This window comes from Chelmon rostratus, chromosome 6 (genome assembly GCF_017976325.1).
Source record: "Chelmon rostratus isolate fCheRos1 chromosome 6, fCheRos1.pri, whole genome shotgun sequence".
NCBI classification, from domain to species: Eukaryota; Metazoa; Chordata; class Actinopteri; order Chaetodontiformes; family Chaetodontidae; genus Chelmon; species Chelmon rostratus.
The window spans coordinates 22,774,099-22,793,274 of record NC_055663.1 but is presented as its reverse complement, the minus strand read 5'-3'; the positions used below and the strand labels follow the sequence as shown (position 1 = coordinate 22,793,274).

General features: G+C 40.5%; 1 protein-coding gene across 1 annotated transcript in view; it reads left to right on the top strand.

Annotated features, from left to right (window-relative positions):
• Positions 1–1,539: 1,539 nt before the first annotated feature.
• The window catches only part of ptdss2 (phosphatidylserine synthase 2), a 25,311-nt gene continuing 7,674 nt past the window's right edge, over positions 1,540–19,176 (top strand). The window contains exons 1-11 of the mRNA XM_041938530.1: positions 1,540–1,732; positions 2,277–2,622; positions 8,420–8,521; positions 11,618–11,700; positions 14,023–14,090; positions 15,057–15,191; positions 16,747–16,797; positions 17,257–17,370; positions 18,225–18,343; positions 18,508–18,622; positions 18,920–19,065. Of these exons, the coding sequence (XP_041794464.1) occupies positions 2,375–2,622; positions 8,420–8,521; positions 11,618–11,700; positions 14,023–14,090; positions 15,057–15,191; positions 16,747–16,797; positions 17,257–17,370; positions 18,225–18,343; positions 18,508–18,622; positions 18,920–19,065 (1,181 nt within the window). The 5' untranslated portion in view covers positions 1,540–1,732; positions 2,277–2,374. The remainder of the gene's footprint in view (positions 1,733–2,276; positions 2,623–8,419; positions 8,522–11,617; positions 11,701–14,022; positions 14,091–15,056; positions 15,192–16,746; positions 16,798–17,256; positions 17,371–18,224; positions 18,344–18,507; positions 18,623–18,919; positions 19,066–19,176) is intronic.

The window sequence follows — 19,176 nt, the reverse complement described above, 5'->3', positions numbered from 1 at the left end:
ATTTGAGTGTAAATGTATTGATGTATTGACCTGAGAAAATTAAATTGAAAATAGAACTACTGCTATGCTGCTCATAGGTCATAATCTTTGAATTTAAAACCTAATTTTGCAAAGTAACCACCAGCAGGCCACATATTACTGTGATGGAGTAAAACGTGTTACAATTTCCTCTGATAGGCAGTTCAATACAAGTATGAAGTCTTCCAGAATGAAAAATACTTAAGTACAGAAGAGCTTTTTCTCTTTACCTCTGGCCTGGAGTCCTCAACTCTGTTTGCACAACAGAGAAATGAAGGTGGTTTGCCATGTGTTGTCAGCTGAGGGGTTTTCCCATCTTGAAAACTGAGTCTCGAGGAGAATCTTCTGAATGGATCTTTGACAAGTCAAAATTGGCGAAGCAGTCCAAGCAAAGGTTATAACTGCCAACAGTGACTGCACTGCTTGAAAACTTCTCTCACAGTTGCTGAAGAACAGGAAGTGGCTGTACCTTGAGGTTATCATATTGCTCTATTTGTGGGCAAATCATGCTGGCGAAGACCACTGGATGAGTTTACGCCACACTGGCTGACAAAGATGAGATCTTGTGCTGCTTAGAAACTTTTGGCAAAATTTCTGCAAGCCACAAACCATAAACCATTTATCAACTATTTAGTGGATTTTAAATGCATACCCAACATTTATTCCCAAGGATAAAAACAGTTTGCAACCCTTTAAAATCTGTCACTAAAAGTTATGTTTGTAAATGCTTAAAACCTATTTATATAGTGTGTTTAGTAAACCATTTACTTACAAATAACAACATAAAAGTTGTTCTTATTATTGAGTAAATACTTGAATTGTCATGCCCATCCCACACTGTGACTCTTTCCTAGACCAAAACTCTAAGTGTGAAAATCAAAAGCTGCAACTAGTTGGCTCATGATAATCAAATAATTATTATTAGATTTGTTTGCTTATTCTTTAATTAGTTAATCATACTAAGAACTGTCTGAAGAACTCGTCGTTCTAATTAATTATTTTTATTTTTTTTAATCTAATCCCAGCCTTTTCTTTTTTGTTCATTTCTTTATTTATCATGGCCAATGACGTCTGAGGCGTAGGCTGAACGGAAGTGACGACACACAAATTACCCAAAACACGGCTGGCGTTTTTCGATAGCATGTTTTTGCAGTTTAGCCCATTAAAGAAAACGCCGCGTTGTGGTGGAAATACGTGTATGAAGCCTATTGTTGCTGTGGGATTTCAAAACTTTAACATTAAATCATCAACTGTTACGGACAAAGCACATAAATGGGTGATCCTCAGCTAAACCCGCCAGATTGGTGAGGCTATTCGTGCCAAAATAATGCGGATAGCAGCGAAAGTAAGACTTCCAACGTAAAGATTGTGATTTCATAATAAAGGCATTTTGGTTTGGAACTGTAGGGGTGTCTTTTATTGTGAAGCGCATTATACGGATACGGTACTATTGCTGCTGCTACCTTGACACTAAGTAGACTCCACGGCCATGTGACGCGTGAGTGGTGTGTAGCCCACAAAGTCCGTGTGTAAAGCGGTTTGTCTGTTTGTTGCTCCAGTCGACGCAGTCTCCAGGCGGAGTGTGACACAATTTACCGCTAAATAGTTTTTTTCTTTCTGCTAACAAAACGGATTTCACTCGTTTGTACTGATGTAGCGTTAGCAGCTCCTGAACTGATCCGGACTTCAGTCAGTAATCCCATAAATTCAACTGGTAAGTAATGTTAGCTTAATTTGAACGCAGACATCAGTCCGAATAGCGACCGTTAAGACAAACTGTAACCCATAAATGGTAAAACACTGTCTCGAGTAACGATGGTTTCACGTCGGGTAATTGTTAACAAGCTTGTCAGTTAACGCTAGCGTTGTTGGCAAGGTCAAATAGTAAAAAAAATAGCCTGCTACAGATAGCTAGCGCGGCTAGCCAAGCTGTCTGACATTAAGGCTTCGGACCCATCGCAGTGCAGCTCCTGTGATTTGTTTACAACCTGGTAGCCATCAGTTAAGTACCCGTACAGTGCAAATGACAGGAAGTGGTTGACTTGGCTGAAAATCACAGTTTTGCCACGCTCGTTTTTGTAGAAGTGCTTTTCTATAAGTAGGCGGTGTCAGAGAAGAAGTCCTATAACGTTATGCGTGTCTGTACTGAACTGTGCAGTGCTGGGTGGCGTTCAGGAGCCAACGGCTAACAACTGCAGGACGTGGTTTTCAGGTTCAGTGTCGCTGTGGTAACGTTCATTTTCCTCCGACCACCCCAGGATGCTGGCAGTCACTTTGGTGGGGCTGACGCGGATGACAGTACGCGGGAGCAGAGCCCAGGGTTAAACCAAAACGTACAAAAAAGCACCGGGGGTGGATGGTTGGAAAGACCATGACCAAGCCCGAGTCGAAGAGAAGCAGCGTGGCCGCGACCAACGCCGCCGGCAAGTGCGCCACAGCCGCATCTGCCGCCGAGCAGGTCAACAACGGCACGGTCGAGCCGGGCTGTACGAATCAGAGCACGCACATCAAAGCCAGTGTGATGAGGCAGACCTCCAGGGAGAGCCTGCACCGAAGAAACACGGAGTGCGAGGTCTATGACGACGGAACCAACACCTTTTTCTGGTGGGTGCTCTCTGGCAATGTCAACTGATACCAATGTCATTACTGAACGCTGCAGCATCTGACGTGATGGTGTTTTTATTAGTGATTACAAGAAAATACCTCAAATTCACAGCTCCTGCAGAAAGAAGGCATGTGTTTGGTGACAATAGGGTGTGTTATAGGTTTCAAGGTGAACTGAAAGACAGGCCCAAGTGACCTCTATTAATCACAACAAATATTGTGACCTTGTTTTAAAGCTTTATATATAGAGTGATTTAGAATAGTACATATAAAGTCAACTGCTAATGTGTTTTGATGAAATCGGTCAAATGCAAAATGATGTGAGGAATCACCAAGGTTTGTTCCACAAGATGCTAGCTTGAAAGGTGTTCTGCTAATGTTTGCCATGCTGCCATGGATGCTTACATAGCACATCCAAGCTCAGAGCTTGTTGATAACAAGCCACTAGCTAATATCTCAGCCTGCACCTTCAGCAGAAAGAGATCCATTGCAGACTTGAAGTTCAGGCAGATTTTCTGTCCATGCGGTAAACTGGAGGAGTCAGTTCTGTATGCACACACTGACACAAATACACACACACACACACACACACACACACACACACACACACACAGAGTGTGGTGGCATGTGATGCAGGTGTTGTAATGTAAGGGCATGAGGCTAGTCTGGAAAAGTGACATTCTCCTCTGCAGCCTTCTTTAATATATTGCCACCACGGCCCTTCAACCTGTCGCGCCAGGAATAATTAAGCTTGAATAAGTGTATGTGTGTCCCATCTCTGCTTTGTGTGTCAAGCGAGGGGCAGGAAGAATCTACCAAGCTATCCGATATCTTTGGCAGCAGAGGAGGTGGCTGCTCCCAGAGAGAAACCTTAATGAGGATTTCTCATTACTGTGTTACAACCTTGACATCAAGGTTTCTTGTTGTTCCAACAGTGGAGGCATTAACAGGAACTAAGGTGCTAAGATACCTTTGTCTATTCAAATTATTAAATTAGACCATCATCCTGCAGTATGTATAGGGATTTCTAATATAGAGTATGCCACCTAATTATACCTATTAGGGTAGACTGAATGCTAGAAACTCAGCTTAGTATAGGCAGTAGAATTGAACACCACTACAAACTGCTGTCTCCAAAATTATAATATAGTTGAATCAATACATCTATAAAGCAGTTTATCACATAGTGAATATTGTTAGAGCTGCGACGATTAATCGATCAGTTGTTTCCTGTTAAGAAATGTGGCCTCGCAATGGTTAGTTGGCACTCCCAGTTTGCTATAATGACAAATGGCTTTGTAGATTTTGACCCCTGTGGCCATCGGGAATCATTTAGCATCCTGGATATTTATTCTATTGTATGTATCCAATGCAATATATTGAAAACAAGTAGACAAAGTACATGTCACTGAAAATGTACAGCATCTTATTCCTCAGTCATCAGAAATGTCTATTCAGAGGTTAATATTTTTCTCAAAAGTGTGCTAATGTCACTGCCTCAGATTCAACCGTGATTGACAATTTTTACAGCTGACTCGTGACTCGTGTCAAGTGAACCACACATTAGCACTGAAATAGAGGAAGTGGAAAAGTTTTTTGCTCGTGATGGATTTCTTATCATGGAGTCAGTGCAGAAGGACACTGACCGTGACTGGGAGAATCCCAGTTGTTACAGAGATATACCAAAGAAGGGTCTCTTTATCTCACTTTGGTTATTAATGATTGTAAAGCATGTGGTATGCAACATGCCTTATTAGCACAGATTGGAGTTGGGGAAGATTTTTTTTCTTCTCTCTTCTGTTTTTTTGGAGAAAAGAGCAATTGCTTGGATAGACCTTATATAGAACTCAGCCTGATGAAGCACAATTTGTGCTGGCACACCACATTTGATTTTTCTGTAAATAGCATTTCTGCCCACACATTTCTGTTCTGCGAGACTTCTGAGAATGCTTTGTGCATTTAGACTACCAATGGCATCTTGGGAAAAGGTTTATTTTTAAATGTTTTTTAAGAGACAAACTCTTAAGTTCGGGTAGTAACACCACTTGAAAGAAAATTGAGCTCATAACAGGATTTAATGTTGTCTAGTGTCACAAGGCCACTGAACTTGTGATCTGTAACGAGTTAAGATCATGGAAACCAGAGGCTGCTGCCATCAGTTACATGAAACTGACAATCGAGCATGTTGTTTTACATAAAGTCATTTTTTTTGCTCATTAAAGTCACAAACTGTATTTGTATAGCCCAGGGTTTATCAAACGTATTAATCAAAGGTATTGATTAATAAATGAATGTGACATCTCTTGTGATTGGGCCAGCACAAAAACAGACAAGGCTCAGACGTTTAGTCCATATTTATTTCTGGCTCAGACATATTATTGCTACATTTACACTAGGTGTAGAAATTGCGCACTAGAGAAAAGGAGAGCTGATAGCATATCCTCAGGTGTAACCTTAATAACTCGGCAGCAACAAAACACAACACTTTCTCCAGAAGTTAACATCCAATAGACAAGCTTAGCGATTCTCTGACATCTCCAGAGTTACCTCCTGTAGTCTGGCCAGCGCCTCGCTGTTGGCTCCAGGGAATGTCCAGCCTGTGAGCCGAGCACTTTGATGGTGGGGCCACGTGGATGGAGTTGGAGAAAAATCAATTTCTATAGAACTGGTGAACTATGAATTAAGGACTTTTTGGCTCATTATCAGTGGTTGACAAGCCAATCGGCACTCACTCACTGGACAGACTGGGCATCTTCCGCTGGTGAGTAACATTAAATGTGCGCATTTTCTTAATTCATTAATAATCTGACAGATGTCGCCTGTGGGCCGCCTCTTAACAACCATTGAGTTACGGGCTTTTCCAGATTGGCTTGCTTTTCGGTCCAGATGCAGACTGAGGTCTGGACTTTAAAAAAAGCCTTCATCTAGCCTATTTCAACCCCACAGCCTGACAGCCTCAGGACAACATTAGACTATTACCCAGAATTCAGAAAAGATGGGATCCTGTGTAGATAAAAACAGAATGCAGTCATTTGCAAATGAACTGAGTTTACTGACGACAGATCTACAAAGTGTTCCAGAGCCCATGCAGTAATCTCCTTTATACAGTCATGTGTTCACAAAGTGGTGAACCTCACTCCGTCCTTGCTTGTAAACAACTGAGGCTTTTGAGGATGCCCCTTTCATGCACAATCATGATGCTATCACCTGTTACCAATGAACTTGTTTACCTGTGGAATGTTCCAAACAGGTGTTTTTGGAGCATTTCGCAACTTTCCCAGTCTTTTGTTGCTCCTGTCCCAACCTGTTTGAAACGTGTTGCTGCATCAAACTCAGAAATGATCAAAGGCAGATATTTGCAAATATCAATGAAGCTGATGAGGTAGAATATTAAATATATTGTATTTGTAATTGAGTATATCTCAAAAGTTAGTGCAAGTTATCACACTGTTTTATTTATGTTTGACACAGTCTCCCAACTTTCTTGGAATCGGGGTTGTATTGGTTGTATTATATGCTATGATTGTTCATTTGACTGCCTTCAACCAGGTGCTTGTTTTATCTGAGTGCTCAGCCTCATTCTTGGTGGTAGATTTTGTTCTAAGCTTGCCTCTCAGTTACACCAGTCTGGTATTTCTGGCGTGTCTTTTCATTCCCAGTGGTGTTTTGTGGTGTTTGTGGTTGTCAGGCAAGAGACAGAGTCAGGCCCTCCCCTGTGTCTCCAGCCAAACAGGTCGGATAAGGAGGTGGAACACAGAGGAAATGTTAATGACACCTGGTGTACCGTCTCTGTGACTCAGACTTTGAGCCAAAGGGCTTGCGGAGGGGGTGGTGTTCTTTAGTTTGACAAATATCAGAAATGGCCTCAATACAAAATAAACCATTACTTTATTCCAATATTAACCCTAATACCCTTAATTGATGAGAGTGGTGGTGTTTTATTTTTTATAACCAAGTCCCCTGAAAAGACCATTGTCTGTGTAGATGCAGACTGATAAAGGTAAAGCCTCTGTACCACTGACCTCAACTGCTGCCCCAAAGCTAAAAACCAAGAGCCACACCGTTGCACCATTTCTCATTTTCCATAATGGCAGTAAACATGGGCAGGTTATTTTTTCTGAAACAACTCACTGACTGCATTGTCTATCTTTGGATAGTAGCTGTGTCAGGCAAATGTCACTGAATGTCATGTTTATGCATTGCTTGGCTAGTTTGATGAGCTGAAGGGGACAAACTACACTTGCTGTGTTTAGTGCTGTCGAGTTTGTCCATGAGAAAGCTCAGACAAAGTTTGTTTTGCAACTGTAAAATGTCTAGCTCATGGGTCACATCTCTTCAAAATAACCATGTTTAAGGACTGCTTCTTCTTATATGCTAGAAAATGACCACTGGCCCATACAGCCTTTGCCATTTTTGTTGACTGTCAAATATCCGAACTTAATCTGCCTCAAAATAACATCTTACTAGCTAGATGCTTATCTGTGGTTAGCAGCCTCTCTGTAGCTTTGTTGGTTGATGCCCGACAGTGGAACAACACACTGAAGTCAAGTAGCAGTTTAGAGGGGTTTGTACCTGCGACATGTTGCTGAAATTCAAGCAGATTTGCTTTATTTTCTTTACCTGAAGCAGCACTGCTCACAGTACTTGGTGCACGTTGTCCTATCATTAGGTTAATTGATAGTGCTGAGTGGTGTTTATTTACTCCACAATGAGCTTCACAGTTCACTTGCAGGTCACTCGCACACAATGCTGTTTGGTGTCAGTGTTTTAGCTGAGCTCAATGGAGTGTTTTTGACAGCTGGGGTACCCTGAGCAAACAACCACAGGATTGACAATAGGTCAAGCATTTAAAAGTGCTTCTATCGGCCTGTCGATGGCCTTTGGGACTTTCCGAATGATAATAAATATTTTTCGATTCCAACGGCCACTAGATCAATCTGAGCATCACAAGTATGGTATTCAACCTTGAGTTGACTCTGCCATTGCACCATGCACTATTTATATCCATATCAGTTATCTTGCAGGTATGTCCATGTCAGCTTTCCTCATACCATTCAAGTGCTTAATCCTTTAACTTCTTTCTAATTGAGAATTCCTGCAGTTATTCATTGCATGCTGCATGTCCTTGTGACTCATATCAGTAAGTGAGAAATACAGCTTTGCCCCTTGAGGTGAGATAAATCCCACAGATAGCATGGATGTATATCTGAACCACTGTAGTCTGTAACTGTCATACGACAAAGGCCAAAGTTTGTTACCTGCTGTAACCTGCAGCGATATATACCTGAGGCCAGTGTCATGGTCTTCAAAGTGGAGTTCAGCTTGTCTACCAAAGTATGCAAATGTTATTAGTTTAACAGGGCAGATACAACCTGTTCAGGATTTTCAGTCAGCAGAACATTTATATAAAGGCTCTTTTTGGCAACGTCTTCCTCCATTTAAGTGAAAGAAAATGTTGGACTGACTCATAAAATCCATACCTCATTGTGTCTTTTTTTGTTTTGTTTGTTGCAAACTCTTTTGTGACTATTTTCAGCTGAAGTAACCCAGTTTCCCAACATAAATCTGTTTCAACTCATCTGTTTTATCTCATCTCCACTCCCTGCATTATATTTTCTTCTGATTATTAGAGACTTTTCAGTCACAAGAACAGACATCTAAAAGCTTTGCTAAGACAGTTTCTTCAGTAATCACTAATTTGTTCTCCGCCATATTCCACTGTGGTGATGTTTGATAGCTTCAGTGGATTTTCCTCTTTATAAATGTCTTTAATATCCTTCTGTCCCTCTCTCTGCAGGCGAGCCCATACTGTGACCGTGCTGTTCATTCTGACCTGTGCACTGGTCTACGTCACGCTGTTGGAAGAAACCCCGCAGGACACAGCCTACAACACTAAGAGGTCAGTAGGCTTCGCTCGTCACTCCCTCAGTGTCCTCAAAGCTAAAAAGCTACAGGACAGAGCAGGCAGCTGAGAAAATTCCACTTGATCCACTGGACCGAAGTTTGAAATATTCATTCTGGCAGCGGTTTATCTTGAGAGAAAACTTGTTTTATGAGTAAACAGCATCGGTAACAAGTTCAAGGTTTGTTCTAATTCCAGCTTTTGAATGTTGAGCCATGCTGGGTTCAGATTTTGATTTGGATCCCTGCCTCTTACAATTACTCATTGACCACAACTTCGTCTTGGTCTTTCTGCTAGTCCCATGACATGTTTTGTTAATCAATCTTTTGTGGGTCATGTCACATCGACATTCGATGCATCGGTCACATAATAAAACCAGTCAATACGGGCCGCAGTTTCTACCTCGCTGTTTTAACACCATTTGGCATGAAGCCACGCAGCCACAGCAAAGTGGGTGAGGTGCAGAAGTCATTGTTTCAAATTGGATCACTTCCTCCTTCAGTAGCATTCACCTTGGGCCCAGCTGGCCCTCTTTCAAGGCCACAGGGAACCACATGTAGCTTTTAACAGCAAAATAAAACCCTTATGACCATGAAAAGGATGTGCGTAAATACCAGGTCACTTGGTTTGATTAAAATGTGCCAAGTGGGCAACCTAGTGCATTACATTTACTAGACGTGTTTAAATGCAAAATGACTGAAGTATCATTTCTCTTATTTGTGCCCGGTTGTACCAAAAAGGACCGGAAGCTTGGTGGCGACTGCACTGCCTTGTAGTCTGTGCTTCATAAAAACAGCATAAGAAAAAAAGGCAGCAGTCCAGAAGTCAAAAACAGAAGAGGAAACAGCTTACGTGTTTTTCTTTTGGGTGGATTTTATATATATATAATTATAATTATTTATATATTATTTATAAATATATATTGTGGGTCATGCATTAGCTAATGTTTGTTGTTTACTTGTTGATTTTGTTTGTGGCAAAATGAAGAGGAAGGCTACTGGCGTTGAATTAGATGGTACAACACAGCTTCTTTTGTTTTGAACTCACTTGTTTGCTCTGTTTCCTTAACTCTAAAGTTGATTTGCAAGTGGATAAAAGCTCAGATAGATATATCAAACTTGAGCAGTGGAAATTGACGAGCAATTACATTGAAACTAATTGATCTGCTGTTGTAAATGCTAGTGTGTGTGTGGTTGTTATAGAGGTCTAACAATGCTCTGTGGTGAAGCACCACAAAATGACATCAGTTTGGCAACATTTGACGTGCATTTGAATGTACCAAACATTTTTATATATTAATAATAGAACTGATCTGGATTTGCTCACTTTGGGCGGATTTGACGTCATCCTGTTGGTCAGGAGTTGACATCTGATTTACACAAGTCTGATAAAAGTCATCTGTGCTCTGAGCTCCTCTCTGTTCTACCAACTCACGACTCGGCTCTGACCTTCCAAACACAAAAAAGGCTTGTTTTGTTTAATGGCTCATGTGAACTGAAAATTTGGAAAAAGTTCCTCATGTTATCAAAGTTCCTATGATAATCAACCTCTTTAATATTTTAATTCATTAATGGCGCGTGGGAGTTTAATTGGGAACGTGCAATGCAGGTCAAGCACAAGCAAGCTGAGTAAAAGATGTGTGAGAGAGTGAGTGATTTGAGGTTGTATTTGTGTGTGTGTTGGTGTTTGTCAGGGATTGTGGAACAGGTCTTAACAGGATTTGCTGCAGTCAGCAGAGTCCGGCTCGTCGGGATAAAGACTCCAGAGCTTCTTCCTGGCAGCCGAGTACACTCACACACAGTCCGAAATCTCATTCACACACTGGTGGATGCGCTCATGTTTTGATACATTGTCATTTGAGCTCATCTGTCACTCTCACTACTTCACACACATGTACACCCACTTGAACACATACCACTCTCTGAATCACATACTCTCACTTTCCCACCCACACACTGACTTAATCAATCACTCAATCACACGCACTCATGCTCCCATACTCGTTGGAAAGCACAAGCTGAAATCTCATTGTGTGCCCAGTTGCTAAGCCTCCCCTGTTCATTTCTAAGTTCTGAACAAGTCAAGTCAGTTTTATTAATATAGCCCAGAATCACAAATCACAATTTGTCTTAATGTAAATGTGTCCTGGGATCCTTCTCCCAGGACACACAGACATGCAATATATGTCATGTGTACAGAATAGATGAGAAAAAAAATCATAATTATTCAAATTTTGCTGACAAAATACAGATATATGTAGATTGTAAAACATAAGTGAAGAGTATGGATACAGGAGAAAGTTGAGCAGTTTTGATTGTCACCAGATACGTAAAGTAGTTATAGAGGATATAGTTCATCGTCCTGGGGGATGATGAACTATATCCAAACCTCTGGATGAGGCGGGGAGGGCAGAGACAAACCTGGCGTAAAGATAAGGGTAACAGGGACAAGGCCTGAGCTATAACTTGTTAATTGAAAATTAAAGATGAGTTTTTAGCTTGGATGTAAAGGCCTCAACAGAGTCAGACTCCCTCATATCAACAGGGACATTATTCCAGAGGAAAGGGGCATGACAGGAAAAGACTCATCTCTTGGTAAACAGAGGGAATTATGAAAGGGACCAATTGTCCACAGTCAGCTGCTCAGACAGGCCTCCAGATTCATGTTATATTAAATTATACCCCATTACGTTCCCCTTCCTGCTCTTTGTACCCATGTTTAGACCTCTAACATCATAGATTATTTGAACAGTTTGGAAGTGTTTTGAGTTGTAAAAGAGGACACGCTTCCATTACTACAGTGGCACCTCCCCTGTTAACCTCTGAATAGCACTGTAATGTGCAGTGGAGTAAAGAATTTCAAAGTGCTTTTCCAAAGGAATCTATCCAGCAGATCCTGTTGAAAAAGTTGGATGTTGAAAAATAGTCCCTGAATTCTCTTTAGAATAATGTCCTAACCCTATAATCTCAGCTTTCACTGTCATCTTGTATATGTTCTGCACTTGTGAGCCAACACATAAATCAGCTGCCAGATTCATCCATAGCATAACAAACTTAAATTGCGTTTTTCTGTGTTGTAATTGTGGTCCTGTAGGGGGATTGTGGCAAGCATCCTGGTGTTCCTCTGTTTTGGAGTGACACAAGCCAAAGATGGACCCTTCACCAGACCACATCCAGGTAATCTACACATGTAGTGTTTTCTAAACCTGCTTTTTCCAGTTTTATGGCGATGTTTTCATCTTCATCATGCCATGTATCTCAGTCAAAGCAATGTTATCGTTTTCAATTGAGTGATTTGATGTCCAGAATAAGTCAAAGTTACTTTTGTTTGCCCTGTTCCAACTTCCAGATAAGCAAAAAGGTTAAAATGCATCCATAAATCCTAAGCATTAATTTATTATTATTGTTTGCACACTGAGAATTGAAAATATATATTCCATTACAGCTATTGACATGAACCTTACGCTGTTGAAATAGCATGCTATTATCAGGATAAGCCCAGGTGTTGAGTCTGACTTTTTAATGGCGCTTTGATTGTGTCTCCACCCGTTTCCTGTGTAGAGAGGCAAGAGCACCTTAGAGCAATTACCACTAATTCGATCAATAGCAACATCTGAGAATCTCCTGTTTGCCTCTCATATGAAATAAAGATCCTCTGAGTGCTGGGAATCAATACACACAATGGATAGCAAAATGTAATTGTCAAAATAAAGGAGACATGAGTGAACTAAGCACTGTGTTGAAAGCAGGTGGGGTGTGTTCCTGGCAGGGCTAAGGTCCAATCAAATCCCTCGGAGAACAAATAAAACACCAGCAAACACATCCACCCTGGGTGAACATCTTCATAACAGGTTGTTGAAGTCTTGCTGTGGACCTTTTTTCTAAAAATAAATCTACTACACACTATAAATGCCATGCCTATGTTAGTTGACTCATCTCTCACACAACATGTTTCCCCACTAACTCCAGAGGGACAGGAGGGAGGAAGGAAGAAAACAGGGTGTGGAGTTCACACGGAAACACACACACTGAGAGTTGTTGGTTGGTGGAGGCGTGAAGTGGCTGGGCAAGAATTTGGGCTGCATTTCTTGCCCCCTCCTTTTGCGAATCCAAAGACAAGGGGGTTTTGTTTGTGCGTGTGCATAGAGTGAGTGTGTCATATTCCCTGACTTGTTGAGCCAGACAAGTAGGTTCAGTCATTGTGCACCTTGTTGCAGCTCAGTTGAATGTTCACAGGTTTGTGTCCCGGGGAAAGACTCCAGAGGGTTTTACAACCTGCAACTCCCAGTGCATCACTGGCTGGGCGTGTCACATCAGACTGAGCTGTGAGACACATCAATTCACAAGAAATGACAGTAACAGTTGAATTTAATCCGTTTTGTGGGGCATTTAGTACAAGGTGCTGCAATTATGGCTTTAGGCTTATACCACAGACACTGTTAATCCTTCCATGTGACTCTTGGAAGAACTAACAGTTCCTCCTTAACGAAAAACCAAATTATCTTTCGCAATCCCTCTGACTGGAACACGTAATAGTCGCTGAATTTCACTGTATCCATGTTAGCAGAAAAAACAGTATATTTGCTATTATTTGATGAATTAATTTAGATATTATTTAGGGAAAATCTGCAAAATTGAAATAACCACATCTTACGATGCAGATTCCCAACAAAGTTTGGACTCTGTCTAAAGCATAAATAAAACAATTTGCAAATCCTTTTTTGACTCAATTGAAACCAGCACAGACAATATAAAGACAATATTTTTAATGTTCGAGCTCATCAGCTTTTCACCACTTTGTGAACACATGATTGGATAAAGGATGTTACTACATGGGCTCAGGAACCATTGTCAGTAAACACAGTTTGTTTCCACATGATTGCATTCTGTTTTGTTTATGCTTTACACAGCGTTCAAAGTGTGTTGCAATCAGGGTTGTAGAATCATGATTTGATTTGGCACTAATACCTGATGATGTCCGAGTGAAAAGGCTAACTGTCAAAACCAGGATGGGAACGTAGAAGTTAACATAACATAAACTAGCAATGAAATTCTGGGTAATGCTTTATCTCAAGGTCATGTCCATAATGCTTTATAAGCACATTCATTAGACATTATAATGAAGTAATACAACTTTACACAACTCTTAATAAGTGTTTATAATCATGCATGACAACTTATGACAAGGTTTATCAAGTATTATAAATGTTGTGCATAATGTATTATAAGTTCAGCATTTAAGTTTCTGTTTATGTTTTGTACCTCCCTGTGAAACTGTTTGAAAGAAGAGCAGGTAGTTGCTGTCAAGGTCATTGCTCTGTTCTACTCTGGACTGTTCAACATGATCGTCATCTTTGATCTGCCCCCTTTGAACAACAGAGAAACTAAAACCAAAGTCATATTGATTCCCAGATGTGCACCATTGTGGATTTTTTTGGAAGTGACACACTGATGTCCAGTGGAAATTGCTGCTCTCACCATCACTTTCTGTCTCTGTAGCTTACTGGCGATTCTGGCTTTGTGTCACTGTTGTCTACGAGCTGTTCCTCATCTTCATCCTGTTCCAGGTTGGTGTGCAGATTATTCTGATGCCTTGATGGGCTGAAACGCTCACATTAAAATATTTGTTGTAGAAGGGAAAACCATACAGCTGTTGCATGCACACGTTATGTCAGCTACACTGCACGCTCGTCTTCCTCGGGTGTTTCACTCGAACAGGCAGAACTCCCACTCTGACGAAAGTGGAAAGTTTCTGGAGGTTCATGTTGACTTTTGGTTTAACTCTTGGATTGGTAGCTACATCCAGAAAAGCCTGGTGGTGGAGAACCTAAAGGCATCTTAAAACCAGGACTTAACACTGGCCAAAATAAAGGATTTTCTTGTCTCTTGTTCTTGTTCTGCTCCAATCTCCTTCTACTTTTTCTGCTGTGATCCTCCTACAACTTGAGCCTTGGAAGCCTCTTTGCTCTCTCCCAGTTTAATTAAAATGTCTTATTGCTGAGCCAGACCTTTTAAAATAGCAATACTTTACCAGTGCCAAACTGTATTTTAATCAGGCCTGGGCACTGTTTAAAAAAAAAAGTTTAAATACATAAGCCTTTTTTACTAACGCAAAGAAAATAAAAATTGTTGCTTGGTGAACTTCATTGTTTCGTGTACAGTTCATTGAAGAAAAAAAAAAGAAGGACAGAAACTTTCATGCATGGAGAATTCACAAATTCAATTTGAACAGGTCAAAGAGCGATGTGTATCTGTGATTTAATAGACCTGTTCAAATGATATGACAAGACAAATACTTTTGTTTTTGTAGAAATTATGGTTGTCTTGAACTTTTGACAATATGATTAATTACAGCAGCTGTTTAATGTAAAGCATTTCCATATATATATATATATATATATATATATATATATATATATATATAGTATGTGGTTTTCTATAATAACCAACAGTGAAAAGTCAAATTGCAAACGCCTTTCAGTTTCAGTGTTTCAGACTGTTTCTTCCTTCTCCCCTAAACCCCCATTACCCAGACGGTGCATGATGGACGACAGTTCATGAAGTACATTGACCCCAAGCTTGGGGTACCCCTCCCTGAGCGTGACTATGGAGGAAACTGCCTCATATACGACCCAGGCAACACCACCGACCCCTTACACAACCTCTGGGTGAGAATATTTAATTTATGTCACAGACACACCTGATTTTTGTTTGTTTGTTTTCAGTTGTAAAAAGGTGTCATCGGGGCAGCAGCTATGCCATTCTGTTTGAAACATATTTTGAATGTGCGGTACCATTCATGCTCAAGAGTATGTGTCTGGTAAATAACAGGCCACCTTCCAAGGAGTGATATTTCTGACTTGGTCCTGTTATTTATGTTGCGGTCCTCTTTAACCTCAATTATTACAAATAAGGGAATGACCCAGATCTTAAATAGTGTGGCATCTTAAACGAGTCTGAACGCAGCCTTCTGCATTACTGTGAAATAGCTGGAATCATCCTTCTTTTTTCCTGTCCCTCATCCATTCACACTGATTCTCCATTTGACACGAGCTCTCCGTCCCTCTCTCTTCCTCCTCTGCTTCTCCTCTCTCTGTCTCACACACACAAAGACACAGTGAGTGTGGCTGTGTGCTGACTGGCTCCACAGACTTGTGTCTGGTGGTGACTGTAAGATCGTAGCCCGTCAGTGGAACCAGGCCTTCCTCCCCCTTGGGGAGACAGTCTGCTGCTGCCGTGACCCAGAGCCCATCTCTACTGTTGGCCTGATTTCAGTCTCGGAGTGGGTCAAACCACCATGTCGTCTACTGACTTACAGCCAGGCTATGTGAATAACCTTTTTAAAATGTCAAATTACGAACAGACATTATATTTGAAATAAAACACTTTTGTAGTCGGAGGAGATTTTGGAGTTGCAGGTGAAAGAACATCAAAATGTCCTGAATTACAAGGCAGATAAAACTGAAAATTAATGTTATGTATGTGAACAATGCTGTTTAAAGCAGACACAGTAGAGAACTGGTTTGCATGTGTTTTATTTCTGTGCTTTATGATGCACAGCCAAGTCTTGTCCTGCTCAGTGACCCAGTACTCACTGTGCTCATTTCTGGTTAGTGCCAATGTGAACTAGATGTGGTGCTTTATTAGAGCATAGAGAGTTGTAGTTAAAAGCAGCGCTGCAATGAATGATTATTTTCCTCACTGTTTAATCCTTTTGGTCTGTAAAATGTCAGAAATTAGTGAAAAATGCCTGCTGTAATTTCTCACAGCCAAAGGTGATGCAATCATAAACTAAATATCCCAAAGTATCATATATGACAAAAACACGTAAAATCCTGACATTTGAGAAGCTGGAACCAGGGAATTGGTTTGTTATTGTAATCGCTAATTGATAAAAATTAGCTAAGTCTTCCTATCAGCTAATTGATTAATCGACAAATTGTTGCAGCTCTAATTAAGAGCATATCATGGATAAGTTGTAGTTTTCTAACAGTTACGTCAGAGACAAATTTATGTCATCCAGCATTTAACAAAGTGACATAGGACTAAATTAAGCTCCTTTTCAAAGCTTAAGTTCGGCTTGATGATATAACAGGAATTACACACCGTATTAAATGCCGATTGTGTGTTAGGACTGAATTTGACATGATATATCAAAACTGAACATAAATCGTGAAGAGATTTTATTTTTTTTTAAATCAACACATTTGTTTGTCTCTACAGGACAAGATGGATGGCTTTGTTCCAGCTCACTTCTTGGGATGGTATATCAAGGTAGGTTTGGAGTAGGCTGAACACGACTGAACACTCTACACCTGTGTGCACTAATGGACTGGCCTCGACTGTGCATTAAAGAACTGTCCGTCAATACTTCAAGGAGGAAGAGATTTTCATTCATGTATCTCATCGAGCTCATGTTTGTAAAATACTGGGATAGAGCCTGTAATTTATTTAGAAATAAATAATCGGTTTCAGGGCGAATAATTGATGAACTGATCACTGTAAAAAACAAAATGCATCCTTTAAGAGTTTCTCAGTCTCTCCTGTAATGGACTGACAACCAGGGTCTTCAGGCTGCTGCTGTATGAAACAGACTGACAGCACCAGCGTGCTCTGTTGCATTCGCAGCAATGAAAAATGTTTCTTTCCATGGTATCCTGCTGACCTCCTCCCACTTCACGCCACCCTTCTCCTCCTACTCCCGCTCCCCTTTTGCTCTCCTCTCTTCCTCAGACGCTGATGATTCGGGATTGGTGGATGTGCATGATAATCAGCGTCATGTTTGAGTTCCTGGAATACAGCCTGGAGCACCAGTTACCTAACTTCTCAGAGTGCTGGTGGGACCATGTATGTACATACATTACTGTTCTTTTCCTTTGCTTACCTAAGAATCAACAGGTGTGCCCTCAGGTGTAAAATATCACTTTTTAAATCATCTCAGCATATAAAAGAATTAAAATATTTAAACATGAGTTGACAAAGTGTTTTAATAATGTGAAGCACCAACGTGTTTGCTAATTCAAGACCAGTAAAATAACATAGCATGACTATTCTTTGCAAACCATTTTTGAGACACATGCTTTTCAGCTTGACTTCGTCTGACGAAGAGCTGTTAAGATGAAATTTTTGTCCATAAGCAGACTGGCAAAGTCCTCACCATCTGCAAAGGTCGCTGTACTTCTGAGCTGTTGCTCTGCTGTGTAGTGGCGGTATTAAAGCTGTCTAATTGTTAATATTGAGATTTATGATAGCAATGACATGGTCATTCGTTTGTATGAGAAGAACGTTTTGGTATACCAATGAGAAACTAGGCAGCAACACAAGTGATAGCAGGGATAATCATGTTAACATCATTAGAAAGTAATTGAGCAATATAATAGAATGTAAACAGACAAACAGTAGTAGTATAGTATTATATAATGATAAACTGTTGACTGTAAAAACACTTTCAGTAGACTGCCTCAATAAGAGATAAGAGTGGCTACTTATGGAAAACAGCTTAAATGTAATCATAATAGAATGAAAATATCTATTATATATTATCCTTTTTAAAAAGGAGAAATAAAAGGTTTTTGTGGCCCAGGATGTAAACCACATTACAAATGAGGCCTGGCTCTCACGTATTGTGCTCACAGTTGTGTTGGAGCATTATTTTTTTATTTTTTTTATACCCTTTGATAAAATTTTGTTCACCTCTCTAGTGGATCATGGATGTGTTGGTGTGTAACGGTCTGGGGATCTACTGCGGCATGAAGACCCTGGCCTGGTTGTCAATGAAGCCCTACCAGTGGCAGGGCCTGTGGAACATTCCTACATACAAGTACGACTCAACACAGAAATGTGGTTAATTAACCCACCGTCACAAATATTGACTTGAATTTCTTTGACCTTTCAAATAGCTTGAATTACAGGAGTGCCAACATTACTGTTTTAGTGATTTCTCAGTGTTTATTTCTTTCTGTATCTCTGCTGTGTCGCTCCCAGGGGGAAGATAAAGCGAATAGCATTCCAGTTCACACCGTACAGTTGGGTGAAGTTTGAGTGGAAGCCTGCTTCAACAGTTCGTCGCTGGCTCGCTGTGTTGGGCATCATCTTTATGGTAGGGAGAATCCTGTTTTTTAATGGTACGGAAAAACGGGTCATAATGGCTGCAAAGAATGAGAATACAGTACAATGAAAAAAAAAAGCAGATCTTGCATTTTTATGACATTTTACAGAGTAAAAGATGAGCTTCTGTTTGGAAAAGTAATCCCCACTTGTCAGTAGTAGTCATTTTTATACTTCAATAATAGTAATTTTTATTGATATATTAAACATAACAAGTTAAATCTAGAATCCTATTCATTATATTCTCAGTGCTCCTGAATTTAGAAATTTTATTTTTATCTCTTCCCAGTTCCTCCTGGCTGAGCTGAACACCTTCTACCTGAAGTTTGTGTTGTGGATGCCTCCTGAACACTACCTGGTGCTGCTCCGCCTGGTCTTCTTTGTCAACGTGGGAGGCGTAGCCATGAGGGAAATCTACGACTTCATGGATGACCCGTGAGTATCAACAGCATGAAATTGGCTGTGTTCACAGGTCGATCACATTTACAAGTACAGTAACACCATGCAGCGTCTGGACCACTGATTCATTACCGAGACTGATGTCAC